Consider the following 16454-nt stretch of genomic DNA (forward strand, 5'->3'; position numbering starts at 1 on the left):
TTGATACTTAAATGACATTTGTATATTGATGTATTATATTATATATTATATTTATATAATATAAATATATAAATACGAAAAGTTATTCAAAATGTTAAAATTAGGTATAAAAGTTAGGGATGAATAATATTTCAGTTAAACTTAAAATAATTTAATTGAATTGACCAAAATTATCGGCTTGAATTGATTGAAATTGTAAGCTGATTCAGTTTATCAATAGTTTGAATTATTTCAATTCAGTTCAGTATTTATAATGAAAAAATCTTAAATTATTGAAGTCGTTTTTGCATTTTATTTTTTTGTTTGTTTTTTTAATTTTATTTTTTTTAATTTGTTCAATTTAAAAATTTATTCAATTTGATTTTTGGCATAAGTTTATTCTATTAATTTAAACGATTAAATCAGTTTGATAATAACATTTCCATATTTTTAATTATAGAAAATTCACTATGTGTTTTGGCATTAAAATAAATCTATTATTTAAATAACTAAAATATTGTATCGTTTTAAGTACTCATCACTCTCAGTCTCTCCTTTGTCTTCCTCAAGTCTTCCCTTTCCCCATTGCAGAGAGAGAGAGGGATATGCGTCGCCGGGGATTGGTTGCCGTCGGCTTCATCGCCCTGGTGATCCACTGTCATCTTCAGGTACGATCACTATCTTCTTCACTTTCCTTCAGGTACGATCACTATCTTCTTCACTTTCCTTTCTCCCGAACCCTAACATTCCTCCGTTAGCACCTCTCAGGTCTCCGCTTCAGCCGGCTCACTACGCGATCATGGCATTGAATTCACTTCCCCTTTCTCCACTGCCCTCAAAACCCTCCAAGAACAGATCGGGCAAGTCAATTCATGTTTCTTTATAGTTTATATGGTGTGAAAACTAGCGATTTTTGTTTCTGAGCTCTAATGATTGTCAGAATTCGTAAGATTATTCGGAAATGCTTTTGAATATGCTTTTCCTTTGTTGGACGTTGTTTTGTTTCTCTGTTTCAGCTATGCTTTCAAGAGCATCAGTCTTCTGCGACGGGCCATGACTCACGCGTCGTACTCGGAGGAGAACAACAAGGCGCTGAGCATTTTGGGGGCGAGCGCGATCGAGACGGAAGTTTCGCTCCGATCGCTGATCAATGACGTCGATGTATCGGCGAAGGATCTGAACCGCCGTATATCGGAGATTTCCAATGTGGAGTCGTCGTGCACTGCCGATGGAATGCGGTTGGGGTTGGAGAAGGTGGTCCGGGTTTCTCCCAAGACCAATTCGTCTGCGCCGGCGGTGGTTTGCGGTGCTTTCCGGGCGGTTTTTGGGGCTATTGCGGTCGATAATGGGACGGCTGATTTTGCCGGGGCCGTGTTCTGGAGGGTTCACGGTGGCGGCATTGGAAGAGCATTTGCACTGTAAGTTGCGGATGTGATTGTATGTTATACGATGTTATATACTTAACCGATTTTCCCATCTTCGGGGTCTAGGTTTGTATGATTTGCTCATGTTTTCGTGGAGAACACCAGTTATCTGTTTGGTGGATATGTGAATATTAGTGATGCGATCAAAGTTCTGGTTTTTCTTCTATGAGCTACTTGTTCGCGTTGGCTAAAAGTGCATAACGGCGTAGCTTGCATGGTTTTGTCATGAAAAATACTCTTGTAGGAAAAGGGAGTGACCCCTTATAAGCCATAGCTTCCATTGACTCCCACTTGATCTTGGATTCTCCCTCCCTAACACGAACCCCTCAATTGAGGATGAGCTGTGCTTATGGGGGGGATATGTATGGGTTTCCCATAGATGATGCTTTATGATTTGGTCAAAGTTTTGAGTCTTTTGACTGTATTGTACAGAGTATTGTCTGCTCTGGCCAATGGTGCACGAGGTTGGCCTTCGTGGTTTTTATCCTAAAATGGGTCCTTGTGGGGAAAGGGAGTGACCTCTTATAAGCCACAGCTGTATTGTCCGCTCTGGCCGATGGTTCTTGTGGGGAAAGGGGGTGACCTCTTATAACTCGCACTCAAAGCGGGATTCTCCTCCCCAATAATTACATATGATAATTCTGCTTCCTTATTGTTGGGTTTGTGCTTTAAATGATTTGTTTCCATTGGTGGTTGTGCTTGATGTTTTAGTGATGAACACCATTTGATTGAATAGCTATGATCAAACAGCAAACTGTTTGATGAATTTTTTTTTATCACAAATGTTGGGATTTGGATTCTGGTGCTTTGCTTATGTTGGTGAACTCTTTTGGTGGTTGTCCATGATGTTTTTAGCAAAGAGCACTAACTTATTGAATGACCTGTGATTGTGCAATGAACTGTTTGAAAATTTATTGATTCTTGTCACGACCCCAAGGGCATAGGAGTAATTCTTTGGTTACATGTATTTTTCTTTGTTGTACCTTAGGCTATTATGGTGTTGTACTTACAGTTAGTTACTAATTGAAGGGATGTAACAACCTATAAATAGGTTGAAGAAGTAGAGAATGTCTGCTGATGAATGAATTTGAATTCTGTTTCCCTCTCTTAATTCTTCTAATTTTCCCTCCATTCTCCTGAATTTCCCCCTTTCTTCTTTTTACTCCCTCCCTTTCTATTCTCTCACTCCCAAACTCCTCCATAATTCCGTTCTTGGAAAACCCTTGGAATGTTACAATTCTTCATCTTTTTGTTATTTTCTTGTCCAACCAAAATAAAGGAACGAATCTAATCTCAACTCCTACATTTTGTTTTCCCTTCTCAGATCTTAGTTTGGGACATAGTTCAAGGATGCTTACTTGTTTCTATTTTAGATGTTAACTTGCGTACAAAGAGCTGCAGTTTCTACTAAATATCAAGCTCAAGTGTGTCTATTAATGTACTAAAAGATTATGTTTCCTGATTTTTCTGTGCCACAGCTCAATGGGTTGTTAAGTTATTAAATTTAACAAAGTCTAGGAGACCCATCAATGCATATCTGTAGCGTGTTAGACAGTAAAACATACATATCAATTAATTTTCTTATTAGTAGTAACTTATCAGTGAAAACTCTTTCCCTTACGACCGAAATGCACATGGCGTGCACTGTACTGAATTCTCAAAGAGGCGTCACTGACTGTTGTAAATCTCACCTTGGCTTCCCAGTTGGGCATGTTAGTTATGCGGCTTAACTTGTAGCTCAATCCAATTGGAAAGTTGCATATTTTTCAATAGAGCAGCAAGTATTTGGTTTCTATATGTCCCATATTGGTATTTATTTAAGATGACCCGGAAATTTATATTGATCCTTGTTTGGTTAGTTTTTCCAGTAGATAAACTGAAATTCTTTTGAGATTTTTCAATCGCATGATGGCCGAATTGGTTTCCAGGTAAATGGATCATTTACAGAAGTAGCAAGTTCACTTGTCGTGCAATTCAATTAGGAAGTTGCATATTTTTCAATAACATAGGATCACTTATTGTATATGCTATATATACTGGTCTGTTCTGTTAATGATCTTTGGTATTCTCTTTAGAATCCATGTTAAGCAGGCCATTGATTCTTGTTTGATTAGTTTATCCAGTTGATGAACTGAAACCCTTTTTTCGCTGTAAATACTTCAGAGAAGTTGCAAACTAAGGGAGTTGATAAGTTAGCATGGTGCGCTTGTTGGTTTCTTCCTATGACCGCACAGAAACGTTTTGGTGGTGCCGTTTTGGTATTTCTAAAATTTTTCTTATCAAATCATTGAGAAATACAAAAAAAAACATTTCTGGATTGTTTCTATAATTTTGGGATCATTTCGTAATATTTGAAAAATATCAAAAATATATTTCTGATTTAGAAATGGATTTCTGTCCACAAAAAGTTTAGAGACAATTTTTTTTTTTATTTCTAATTAAGTTAGAGATGGATTTCTTTTGAATTTATTATTTATTTTTAATTAGTAAGTTATGATTCATGGATGATAGAACTTATGTTTATTTTTATTTGAATGCATTGTAGAATTTATGTTTATGTTTATCTTTAGATTGAATAATTATTTATTATATTAAAAATTATATTTATAGAAATGTTCTTATATTTGTTTTAGTTAAGTGTTTCTTACATTTTTTTTTATTTTTTTATTTTATATTCTATTCATTTTCGTGCAATTTAAGTTTTTTCTTATCACTAAATCTTAAAGGAGTTTATTCCATCTCTAATCAAGTTAGAGACATTTTTTTTTTAAATTTATTATTTATTTTTAATTAATAAATTATGATTCAATAGAACTTATATTTATTTTTGTTTACTTGTGGAATTTATGTTTATTTTTAAATTAAATAATGATTTTTTTATAAAATTTTATATTAAAAATTATATTTACAAAAAAGATTCTTATATTTATTTTATTTACATATTTTTTTATATTTTTGTTTTTAAAAAAATATATTTTTTTATTTTTATTTTATACTATATTTATTTTCTATTATTTTCGTGCAATTTAGGTTTCTTCTTGTCACTAAGTCTCAAAGGAGTTTTGGAGGAGTGCGATTTTGTTCATCCTCTTTAACGAGAGTAAACATAACTCTCAGTATTTTGAGGGTTAAAAATAATGGAGGGGTAGCCAAATAGCAAATCAAAGTACTGTCCATTTGTTACTTTTAACTCTCAAAATATTGAGGATTATGTTCACTCCGTTAAAGGGGGTGAACAAAACCGCACTCGTTTTGGAGAGGTCATATGGTCTGTTTGTGAACTTTGTATATGTTTTTTCCTGCCAAAGATGAGTTATGTTTAGCATAAACATTTGTTTTTTCCTGACTAAAGGGAGCAACAAGAGGTAGGATCGCAACGGCAGAGCATGGGCTCTGGTGATGGGTTCATCAGAAAGGTAGCTGGCACCTACAAGCACTTCAATGCTCGAGTGAGTAAGAAAGTAAGGAGATGACAATGTATTAGTAGGTCAGAAGACAAAACATACATTTGATCTGAAAATAGTTGATTGATATAGAAGGATGAAATGTTCTCCTGCATGCATGTATCGTGCATCTGCAAGTGATGAGATTGACTATTCGGCACCGACGGAGATTCCTAGGTAACAATATGGTGACGACGAAACCCTCATTAATGTGGATGAGATATGCTATTAATGTGAATGAGATCTAAGGCGGCCATACGGATACCCAGTGAGAGTTGCAATAATGATGCAACAGACTAGCGCGAAACCAAGAGATGGGCCGAGATTGGGCCAAGAGAGAGAGAGAGCCAAGAAATGGGTTGAAAGATGGACCAAGATATAGGGTCAAAATTGGGCCCAGAGGGTCCAGCATTGATATTTGGTCATATTAAATAGGCTGAGAAGGTGATCTTACTTGGTGAAATTTCTCATTTTACCCTTTTTCGCTTTTAACATCACTAAATGGAAATGATGGTAAAGTAGGAATTTTGTTTGATAATATTTTTTTTGACAAAATTATAGAAATAGTTCAAAATATTTTTTTTTGACATTTTTTGATATTTTTAAAAATAAAAAAGTTTTAAATATGTTAAAATGGTGTTTCGAAATATTTGTATGCATCATATATGTGTAAGCTAATTTTCTTAATACCGCAGCAGCCCCTAGGGCTAAAGCATGGCCTGCTGTGGCAGCCGGGTTCCGCTCAAGAAGAATGAACAGATTACCAACAAAGTTGGAGTGGCTAGCTTTGTTAACCAAATGATCTGAAGGAAGCAAGAAACACCCCCATCGTTTCATATAATAAATTATTATTAGATCACCCTCGCATTTATGTATATTTATACATATATTTGGTACATAGGAAAAGATAAAAAGGAATTAACAAACAAAAATGACTGACTCCTTGTTCGGCTTCAATATAGAAACACAAATTGTTGTCAACCCAAAAAATATAGCATTATTGTCGCATTGTATATATACAAAATTGATCTATTATTTGCATCAAATAACAATTATGTTGTCCGACGTTGATGTGATAATAAATCATTTGATAAGTGAAACTCAATTGAGTCATATCCTTCATAATTGGAAGCTTACACCCCCAATAATCATGTTGTTACGTTAGTATCGGACAACAAATTGCGTCCTTTTTTTAATTGAGGCCTCATATCTTCAATGATCATGTTGTTAGGTTAATATCGGGTAACATAATTGTTATCTGACGTGAATAACAAAACTTTCAGTTTCTCTCTCTACATATATAAAATTATAATTGAAACATAAGAAATGATAAAAAGAACTAACAAATAAAAATGATTTTTTGTTGATCCACCTAAAAATAGGAACACAAATAGTTGTCAAGTAACACCTCTTAAGGTAAGCATGGGCTGCAAAGGCCAAACCATTGACTCGAATAGAACTGCACAAATTTTGGTCCAATCCGATCTTATTTTGGTTTAGTCTTTGGTTTAAAAAATAGTAATTTTTAATTTCGATTCAATCCAGACCCAAAACTAAGTATACATATATTCATATGTATATAGAGACTATAAAACATAAATATAGGTTATAACTCATTAATGATCATTTATTAAAAATTTAAATACTTAAAAATGTACTTTTTAATTGGGTAATACTAAATACTATTTTTTAAGTTTTAATAATGTGCCTTATTTTTAAATAATATGCCTAATTTTTTGTTCCAAAACAATTTTAACGATGGATAAAATGTTACAAATTATTATTAACTAATAAAATTATTTTAAGATTAAAAATAATATATCTTATCTAAAAGGCTTAATATATATGGCGTTTCTTTAAAATAATAAAAAATATGATATTTGGTTCTCAATGTGTAGAACGTCAACGATTCTGTATCACAATTATTAAAAATTTTGTTTTAAGTTCTTATCATAACGAAATGTTAGCATATTTGTGAATGTGTTAGTTTCGACGAGTGACAGGCTAGATGGATGATCGATTACCAATATTTGAATAGACTAATTGGTTTGTTATGATCTCTCAACAATTAAAAAATATGTCGTTTAGTCCCTAATATGTAAAACTTTAAGATTTTATATCTCAATTATTAAAAATTATTGTTTTAAGTTCTTATCTTAACTGAGAGTGAACAAAGTTATTATTTATGTCATGTAAAACGTATACGTAAAAAATAGAAAGTGTTATGTCATAAAAAATGTGATATCAACGAGATATATTATATTAAAATTTATCTCGATGGGAAAAAGACCAAATTACCTATAGCTTAAAAAATCCCTTAAATCCCAAATAAATAAATGCCAAACACCTAAATCTTCGAATCACTAACCAAAAAAGAAAAAAACTATATTTTCTTTTTTCAATCACAAAACATGAAAGAACTAATCTCCATCATTTCTTTTTATTGAACTCGATTCCATTGTTCTCTCATTCTCTTGCTTCTATCATCTTTTGTGTGTCAACATAAGGATTTAAAGCGATAATTTTTAATAGTTGATATGCAAAATTGTGACATTTTGTATATCAGATATCAAATGCCATATTTTTTAATTATTGAAAAAGTATAACAAAACAGTTAGTATATTCAAATACTGTTAATCGATTATCCACGTGGTGTGTTACTTTTAGAAATGGACACGTTAAAATCCCGTCACAATAATGACATAAAACAATAATTTTTAATAAATGAGATATGAAATTTTGACGTTTTGCGCATCAAAAATCAAAAATTATATTTTTTAATTGTTAAAAGAGCAACAAATATATTAAGTCTATGTAAAAAAAAAATGCATTTATTGAAATTTAACTATTGTGATAATAGTTTTAGGACATTATCATTTTAATAATTAAGTTTATAAATTATATTTTTTAAAAATTTTAGGGCATTAACTATTGTGATAAATAAATGAATTATTAAGTTTGTATATGATCAAATTACATAAAAAATATTATTTTGATTTTAAATTTTAATCTTTCAATATTATCTTTTAGATGTTTTCATCTTAATTAAATATTACAAGTTATTAGATATTATTTTCTCTTCCTCGATCGAGTTTGGGTAGGGATACATTCCATTAGTTACTAATCATGGTTAAATTTGACTAATTGGGTCAAGATATATGTCATTAGTTACTAACCATGGTTAAATTTGACTCATTTGAAGCTGCAATGTTTAACCCGTTTGTGACAAAAAAAAAAAATTGTTCGTCGGCGATTACCGATTATTGCGGTGGAAACCTTTCGCCACCACAACACACGGTGGTGATGTAATGATATTAATCAATTCCTACATAGAGAAAAAAAATTAAAATATTTTAAATAAAAAATTATTAGATAATGTTTGGTAATAATTGGTTAAATCTCTTCTCATGTGCCTCAAACCTTAGGGTTCGGGACGCCTTGAAGCCCCCAAACCCAAGGGTTCAGGGACGGCTTTCATGGCTCATGTCGGCGAGTATGGTCGTTGCCAGCAGATATGGTCACAGCCTGTGTCTATATATATATATGTTTGTGTGCGCGCGCACGCGTATACACGTGTATATATATATATATGTGTCTGCGCGTGTGTTTATGCATTTAGAAATGTCTATACGTGTGTCATTGTGACTTCGAATGTGTATATATGTGTTTGTATAACTATATGTATATATATGTGCATATATATATACATGTATCTCTTTGTATATGTTTGTATGCATCGCCATTTTTCTTCTATTTTATGTCTATATTTTCATTCATTTTTTATCTTCATCCTATCACATTTGACGAGGTGCATCATTTTCGATTTGAATAAGTGATCACGTATGGTGATTGACAAGTGATGTATTGAGAAAGAAAATGGGTGTAATAAAGAGAGTAAAAATAAATTTAAAAAAAAGAGGATATTTTAGGTATATTAAAAGCTAGGTGTAAAGAGTAAAATGGTGGCTGCAAATAGAATTTCTTTAGATTATTTCAATTCAGTTCAGATTTAATATTAAAAAAATCTTAAATAATTGGATCGACTAAAATTTAAAAAATGACCTTTTTTTGTATTTTATTATTTTAATTTTTTGTATTTTTAATTTTGCTGTCAGTTTAATTTTTTTATTTTTTAAAATTTTTAATTTGTTCAATTTAATTTTTGACATAAGTTTATTCTATTAATTTAAACAATTAAATCAGTTTGATAATAACATTTCCATATTTTTAATTATAGAAAATTCATTACGTGTTTTTGCATTAAAATAAATCTATTATTTAAATAACTAAAATATTGTATCGTTTTAGGTACTCATCACTCTCAGTCTCTCCTTAGTCTTCGTCAAGTCTTCCCTTTCCCCATTGCAGAGAGAGGGAGAGAGAGATGCGTCGCCGGGGATTGGTTGCCGTCGGCTTCGTCGCCCTGGTGATCCACTGTCATCTTCAGGTACTGTCACTATCTTCTTCACTTTCCTTCAGGTACGATCACTATCTTCTTCACTTTCCTTTCTCCCGAACCTAACATTCCTCCGTTAGTACCTCTCAGGTATCCGCTTCAGCGGGCTCACTCCGCGATCATGGCATTGAATCCATTTCCCCTTTCTCCACTGCCCTCAAAATCCTACAAAAACAGATCGGGCAAGTCAATTCATGTTTTTTTATAGTTTTTATGGTGTGAAAACTAGCGATTTTTGTTTATGCACTATACTGATTGTCAGCATTCGTAAAATTATTCGGAAATGCTTTCAAATATGCTTTTCCTTTGTTGGACGTTGTTTTGTCTCTCTGTTTCAGCTATGTTTTCAAGAGCATCAGTCTTCTGCGACGGGCCATGACTCACGCGTCGTACTCGGAGGAGAACAACAAGGCGCTGAGCATTTTGGGGGCGAGCGCGATCGAGGCGGCAGTTTCGCTCCGATCGCTGATCAATGACGTCGATGTATCGGCGAAGGATCTGACCCGCCGGATATCGGAGATTTCCAACGTGGAGTCGTCGTGCACTGCCGATGGAATGCGGTTGGGATTGGAGAAGGTGGTACGGGTTTCTCCCAAGACCAATTCGTCTGCCCCGGCGGTGGTTTGCGGTGCTTTCCGGGCGGTTTTTGGGGCTATTGCGGTCGATAACGGGACGGCTGATTCAGCCGGGGCTGTGTTCTGGAGGGTTCACGGTGGCGGCATTGGAAGAGCATTTGCACTGTAAGTTGCGGATGTGATTGTATGTCATACACTGTTATATACTTAACCGATTTTCCCATCTCTGGGGTCTAGGTTTGTATGATTTGCTTATGTCTTCGTGGAGAACACTAGTTGACTGAATGCCCTGTGATTTTATATATTATCTGTTTGGTGGATATGTGAATATTAGTGATGCGATCAAAGTTCTGGTTTGTCTCCTATGAGCTACTTGTTCGCTTTGGCTAAAAGTGCATAATGGCGTAGCCTGCATGGTTTTGTCATGAAAAATACTCTTGTAGGAAAAGGGAGTGACCCCTTATAAGCCATAGCTTCCATTGACTCCCACTTGATCTTGGATTCTCCCTCCCTAACACGAACCCCTCAATTGAGGATGAGCTGTGCTTATGGGGGGGTATGTATGGGATTCCCATAGATGATGCTTTATGATTTGGTCAAAGTTTTGAGTCTTTTGACTGTGTTGTACAGAGTATTGTCCGCTCTGGCCAATGGTGCATGAGGTTGGCCTTCAAGGTTTTTATCCTAAAAGGGATCCTTTCGGGGAAAGGGAGTGACCTCTAAGCCACAGCTGTACTGTCCGCTCTGGCCAATGGTCCTTGTGGGGAAAGGGAGTGACCTCCTATAACTCGCACTCTATGTGGGATTCTCCTCCCCAATAATTACATATGATAATGCTGCTTCCTTATTGTTGGGGTTGTGCTTTAAATGATTTGTTTCCATTGGTGGTTGTGCTTGATGTTTTAGCAATGAACACCATTTGATTGAATAGCTATGATCGAACAGCAAACTGTTTGATGAATATTTTTTTATCACAAATGTTGGGATTTGGATTCTGGTGCTTTGCTTATGTTGGTGAACTCCTTTTGGTGTTTGTCCATGATGTTTTTAGCAAAAAGCACTAACTTATTAAAGAGCACTAACTTATTGAATGGCCTGTGATTGTGCAATGAAGTGTTTGAAAACTTATTGATTCTTGTCACGACTCCAAGGGCATAGGAGTAATTCTTCGGTTACATGTATTTTTCTTTGTTGTACCTTAGGCTATTATGGTGTTGTACCTACAGTTAATTACTAATTAAAGGGATGTAACAACCTATAAATAAGTTGAAGAAGTAGAGAATGTCAGCTGATGAATGAATTTGAATTATGTTTCCCTCTCTTAATTCTTCTAATTTTCCCTCCGTTCTCCTGAATTTCCCCCTTTCTTCTTTTTTCTCCCTCCCTTTCTATTCTCTCACTCCCAAACTCCTCCATAATTCCATTCTTGGAAAACCCTTGGAATGTTACAATTCTTCATCTTTTTGTTATTTTCTTGTCCAACCAAAATAAAGGAACGAATCTAATCTCAACTCCTACATTTTGTTTTCCCTTCTCAGATCCTTGTTTGGGACATAGTTCAAGGATGCTTACTTGTTTCTATCCTTTAGCTGTTAACTTGCGTACAAAGAGCTGCAGTTTCTACTAAATATCAAGCTCAAGTGTGTCTATTAATGTACTAAAGATTATGTTTCCTGATTTTTCTGTGCCCCAGCTCAATGGGTTGTTAAGTTATTAAATTTAACAAGTCTAGGAGACTCATCAGTGCATATCTGTAGCGTGTTAGACAGTAAAATATACATATCAATTAATTTTCTTATTAGTAGTAACTTATCAGTGAAAACTCTTTCCCTTACGGCCGAAATGCACATGGCGTGCACTGTACTGAATTCTCAAAGAGGCGTCACTGAGTGTTGTAAATCTCACCTTGGCCTCCCAGTTGGGCATGTTAGTTATGCGGCTTAACTTGTAGCTCAATCCAATTGGAAAGTTGCATATTTTTCAATAGAGCAACAAGTATTTGGTTTCTATATGTCCCATATTGGTATTTATCAATGATCTTTGGTATTCTTTTGGAATCCATGTTAAGATGACCCGGAAATTTATATTGATCCTTGTTTGGTTAGTTTTTCCAGTAGATAAACTGAAATTCTTTTGAGATATTTCAATCGCATGATGGCCGAATTGGTTTCCAGGTAAATGGATCATTTACAGAAGTAGCAAGTTCACTTGTCGTGCAATTCAATTAGGAAGTTGCATATTTTTCAATAACATAGGATCACTTATTGTATATGCTATATATACTGGTCTGTTCTGTTAATGATCTTTGGTATTCTCTTTAGAATCCATGTTAAGAAGGTCATTGATTCTTGTTTGATTAGTTTATCCAGTTGATGAACTGAAACCCTTTTTAGATTTTCAATACCCTTTTGCTGAGTTGGTTTCGCTGTAAATACTTCAGAGAAGTTAGAGATGGATTTTTTTTAATTTATTATTTATTTTTAATTAGTAAGTTATGATTCATATAACTTATGTTTATTTTTATTTGAATACATTATAGAATTTATGTTTATCTTTAGATTGAATAATTATTTTTTATATTAAAAATTATATTTACAGAAAGGTTATTATATTTGTTTTATTTAGGTGATTTCTCACATTTTATTATTTATTTTTTAAAAATATATTTTCTTATTTTTATTTTATATTGTATCTATTTTCGTGCCATTTAAGTTTTTTCTTGTCACTAAATCTTAAAGGAGTTTATTCCATCTCTAATCAAGTTAGAGACAGATTTTTTTTTTTAAAATTTATTATTTATTTTTAATTAGTAAATTATGATTCATAAAACTTATATTTTTTTTTGTTTAAATGTATTGTGAAATTTATGTTTATCTTTAAATTAAATAATTTTTTTTATAAAATTTTATATTAAAAATTATATTTACAAAAAGATACTTATATTTATTTTATTTACATGTTTTTTTATATTTTTGTTTTTTTATTTTTTTTAAAAATATATATTTTTATTTTTATTTTTATTTTATACTATATTCATTTTCTATATTTTTTTCTGTGCAATTTAAGTTTCTTCTTATCACCGAGTCTCAAAGTAGTTTTAGGGAGGTCATACGGCCTCTTTGTAAACTTTGTATATATTTTTTTTCCTGTCCAAGATGTGTTATTTTTACAGGTTTTGAGCATAGGCATTTGTTCTTTCCTTTCTAAAAAGAGCGATCGGAGGCGGGATCGCAACAGCAAGACGCGGGCTCTGGTGACAGGTCCATTTAGGAGGTGATTGGCATTTGCAAACATTCCGACGCTCAAGTAAGTAAGAAAATAAAGAAATAACAGTGTGTCAGAAGGCAGAACATACCTTACATCTGAAAAGAGCTAACTAATATAAGAGAAAGAGATGTCCTCCTGCATACATGCGTTGTGCGTAGTGATGAGATTGAGTATCCGGTGTCAATGGAGATTCTCAGATACTAGCATAGTGACGACGAGACTCTTATTAATGTGGATGGCATCTAAAGCGGTCGTGCGATTATCCAATAAAAGTTGCAATAATGATGAGACACACTAATGCTAAATCAAGAGATGGGTCGAGATTGGCCCAAGAAATAAGTTGAGAGATGGATTGAGATATAGGGTCAAAATTGAGCCCAGAGAGTCCAGCATTGATATTTGGTCCTATTAAATAGGTCGAGTAGGTGATCTAATGGTGAAATTTCTCATTTTACCCTTTTTGCTTTTTAACATCACTAAAAGGAAATGAGGGTAAAGTAGGAATTTTGTTTGATAGGATCCCTTAATCGACCTATCTAATAGGACAACAAATCATTATTCTTTGAAGAGAAATATCAAATGAGTTTTGGGTGAAAATGTGTGAATAAAAAAATATAATTTTTGTTATAAATATAATTTTTAATATAAAAAATTATAAAAAATAATTATTCAATATAAAAGATATAAATTTTATAATACATTCAAATAAATTAAAAGAAAATAAAAATTTTGAGTTAGAAAAGAAAAAAATTTCATCTCCAACCTGATGAAAAAATTTTGAGTTAGTTTGTGGATGAAATTGAGTTTTTTATATTATTTTGATATTACGAAATGATTTCGAAACGTTTACAAAATTATAGAAATAGTTCAAAATATTTTTTTTGACATTTTTTGATATTTTTAAAAATAAAAAAGTTTTAAATATGTCAAAATGGTGTCCCAAACATTTTTGTGCATCATATATGTGTAAGCTAATTTTCTTAATACCGCAGCAGGGTTGGAGGGTTGGGCTTGGGCCCAAGACCCGACCCCCCTATAGGCCTGAAGCATGGCCTGCTGTGGCAGCCGGGTTCCGCTCAAGAAGAATGAACAGATTAGCATCAAAGTTGGAGTGGCTAGCTTTGGTACATAGGAAAAGATAAAAAGGAATTAACAAACAAAAATGACGACTCCTTGCTCGGCTTCAATATAGAAACACAAATTGTTGTCAACCCAAAAAATATAGCATTATTGTCGCATTGTATACATACAAAATTGATCTATTACTTGTGTCAAATAACAATTATGTTGTTCAACGTTGATGTGATAATAAACCATTTGAGAAATAAAACTCAATTGAGTCATACCCTCCATAATTGGAAGCTCACACCCCCAATAATCATGTTGTCACGATAGTATTGGGCAACAAATTGGGTCCCACTCTTCGTAATTGAGGAGTCACATCCTCAATAATCATGTTGTTACGTTAATATCGAGTAACATAATTATTATCTGATGTAAACAACAGAAACCTCTCTCTATATATAAAATTATAATTGAAACATAAGAAATGATAAAAAGAACTAACAAATAAAAATAATTTTTTATTGATCCACTTAGAAGTAAGAACACAAATAGTTGTTAAGTGACACCCCTTAAGGTAAGCATGGGCTGCGAAGGCCAAACCATTGACTCTCTGAGAGTATAATAGTGCAAATTTTGGTCTAATCCGATCTTATTTTAGTTTAGTTTTTGGTTCAAAAAATAGTAATTTTTAATTTCGATTCAATTCGATTCGGACCCAAAACTAAATATACATATATTCATATACACATAGACTACAAAACTTAAATATAGGTTATAACTCATTAATGATCATTTATTAAAAATTTAAATACTTAAAAATGTACTTTTTAATTGGGTAATACTAAACATTGTTTTTTAAGTTTTAATAATGCAACTTTTTTTTAAACAATATGCATAATTTTTTGTTCCAAAACAATTTTAGTGGTTGATAAAATGTTGCAAATTATTATTAACTAATAAAATTATTTTAAAATTAAAAACAATGCATCTTATCTAAAAGGCTTAATATATATGGCGTTTCTTCAAAATAATAAAAAAAAATGATATTCGATCCTTGATGTGTAGAACATCAACGATTTTGTATCTGAATTATTAAAAAATTTGTTTTAAGTTCTTATCTTGACGAAATGTTAGCGTATGTGTGAATGCGTTAGTTTCGACGAGTGACAGGCCACATGAATGATCAAGTACCAGTATTTGAATAAATTAATTACTCTCTTAACAATTAAAAAATCTATCATTTGATCCCTAATATGTAAAATTTTAAAATCTTATATCTCAATTATTAAAAATTATTATTTTAAGTTCTTATCTTAATTGGAAGTGAATATAGTTATTATTTATGCCACGTAGAATGTACAAGTAAAAAAAGAGAAATTGCTATGTCATAAAAAATGTGATGCCAACGAGGCACATTATATTAAAATTTAGCTCAATGATAAAAGACCAAATTACCTACAATTTTAAAAAAATTTAAATTCCAAATAAATAAATGCTAAACATCTAAGGTTGCGTTCTCTTTACTTTTTAATTTTTAATTTTGAGTTTTGAATTCATTTTCAATTTTCTGTTTTGATAGTCTATTTTTAAAAAATTGAAAATGCGTTCTCTTTATCATTTTGAAAATCTATTTTTTAAAATAGAAAATTAGAAAACGCGTTCTCTTTGAAATTTTAAAAATAAATTTTTAATGATATTTTATTTAATAAATTTGATTATTCAGTAAATTAAAAATATTTAATGTTAATATATTATTAAAAAATATTTACATTTTAAAGTTAATGAATTTTGTAATATTTTTTCCTATTATAATAATAAAATACAAATAAATAAATGTGTTTTGAGTTTTGAGTTTGTTTTAAATGAAAACACTCAAAACAACTTTTTGTTGTTTTGAGTTTTCTTTACATTTTTTTTTGTTTTTAAAAATGCATTTTTAAAAACAGTAAAAAGAACGCGTTTTCATTATTTTAGAAAATTGAAAACTAAAAATGATTTGAAAACAACAAAGAAAACGCAGCCTAAATCTTTGAATCGCTAACAAAAAAATATATTATATTTTCTATTCTCAATAACAAAATATGATAGAACTAATCTCCATTATTTTTTTTTATTAAACTCGGTTTCATTGCTTTCTCATTCTCTTATTTCTATCATTTTTAGTGTTTCAGGATAAGGACTTAAAGCGACAATTTTTAATAATTGAGATGCAAAATTTTGACATTTTGTATATTAAGGATCAAAA

The 16454-nt window shown here is 32.0% G+C and overlaps 2 protein-coding genes across 2 annotated transcripts; both read left to right on the forward strand.

Moving 5' to 3' along the window:
• The first annotated feature begins 528 nt into the window (after nucleotides 1–528).
• On the forward strand, nucleotides 529–1569 carry LOC127789772 (protein NUCLEAR FUSION DEFECTIVE 2-like). Its single transcript, XM_052318757.1, has 3 exons — nucleotides 529–647; nucleotides 748–839; nucleotides 996–1569. The coding sequence occupies exons 1-3, from the start codon at nucleotides 585–587 to the stop codon at nucleotides 1399–1401; spliced, it is 561 nt and encodes a 186-aa protein (XP_052174717.1). The 5' UTR covers nucleotides 529–584; the 3' UTR covers nucleotides 1402–1569.
• Nucleotides 1570–9149: 7580 nt separating this feature from the next.
• Nucleotides 9150–10242, forward strand: LOC127790389 (protein NUCLEAR FUSION DEFECTIVE 2-like). The gene is made up of 3 exons (XM_052319886.1): nucleotides 9150–9293; nucleotides 9393–9484; nucleotides 9641–10242. Exons 1-3 carry the CDS (start codon nucleotides 9231–9233, stop codon nucleotides 10044–10046), a joined length of 561 nt encoding a protein of 186 aa, XP_052175846.1. The 5' UTR covers nucleotides 9150–9230; the 3' UTR covers nucleotides 10047–10242.
• The last annotated feature ends 6212 nt before the right edge of the window (nucleotides 10243–16454 follow it).

Source organism: Diospyros lotus, chromosome 14 (genome assembly GCF_014633365.1).
Source record: "Diospyros lotus cultivar Yz01 chromosome 14, ASM1463336v1, whole genome shotgun sequence".
In the NCBI taxonomy this organism is placed as follows: domain Eukaryota; kingdom Viridiplantae; phylum Streptophyta; class Magnoliopsida; order Ericales; family Ebenaceae; genus Diospyros; species Diospyros lotus.

Excerpts from the sequence above, each read along its gene's own strand:
- LOC127789772 (XM_052318757.1), top strand. The coding sequence starts at position 585 with ATGCGTCGCCGGGGATTGGTTGCCGTCGGCTTCATCGCCCTGGTGATC. Across the intron at positions 648-747 it reads TGATCCACTGTCATCTTCAG|GTCTCCGCTTCAGCCGGCTC; the intron begins GTACGATCACTA and ends AGCACCTCTCAG. Across the intron at positions 840-995 it reads ACCCTCCAAGAACAGATCGG|CTATGCTTTCAAGAGCATCA; the intron begins GCAAGTCAATTC and ends TCTCTGTTTCAG.
- LOC127790389 (XM_052319886.1), top strand. The coding sequence starts at position 9,231 with ATGCGTCGCCGGGGATTGGTTGCCGTCGGCTTCGTCGCCCTGGTGATC. Across the intron at positions 9,294-9,392 it reads TGATCCACTGTCATCTTCAG|GTATCCGCTTCAGCGGGCTC; the intron begins GTACTGTCACTA and ends AGTACCTCTCAG. Across the intron at positions 9,485-9,640 it reads ATCCTACAAAAACAGATCGG|CTATGTTTTCAAGAGCATCA; the intron begins GCAAGTCAATTC and ends TCTCTGTTTCAG.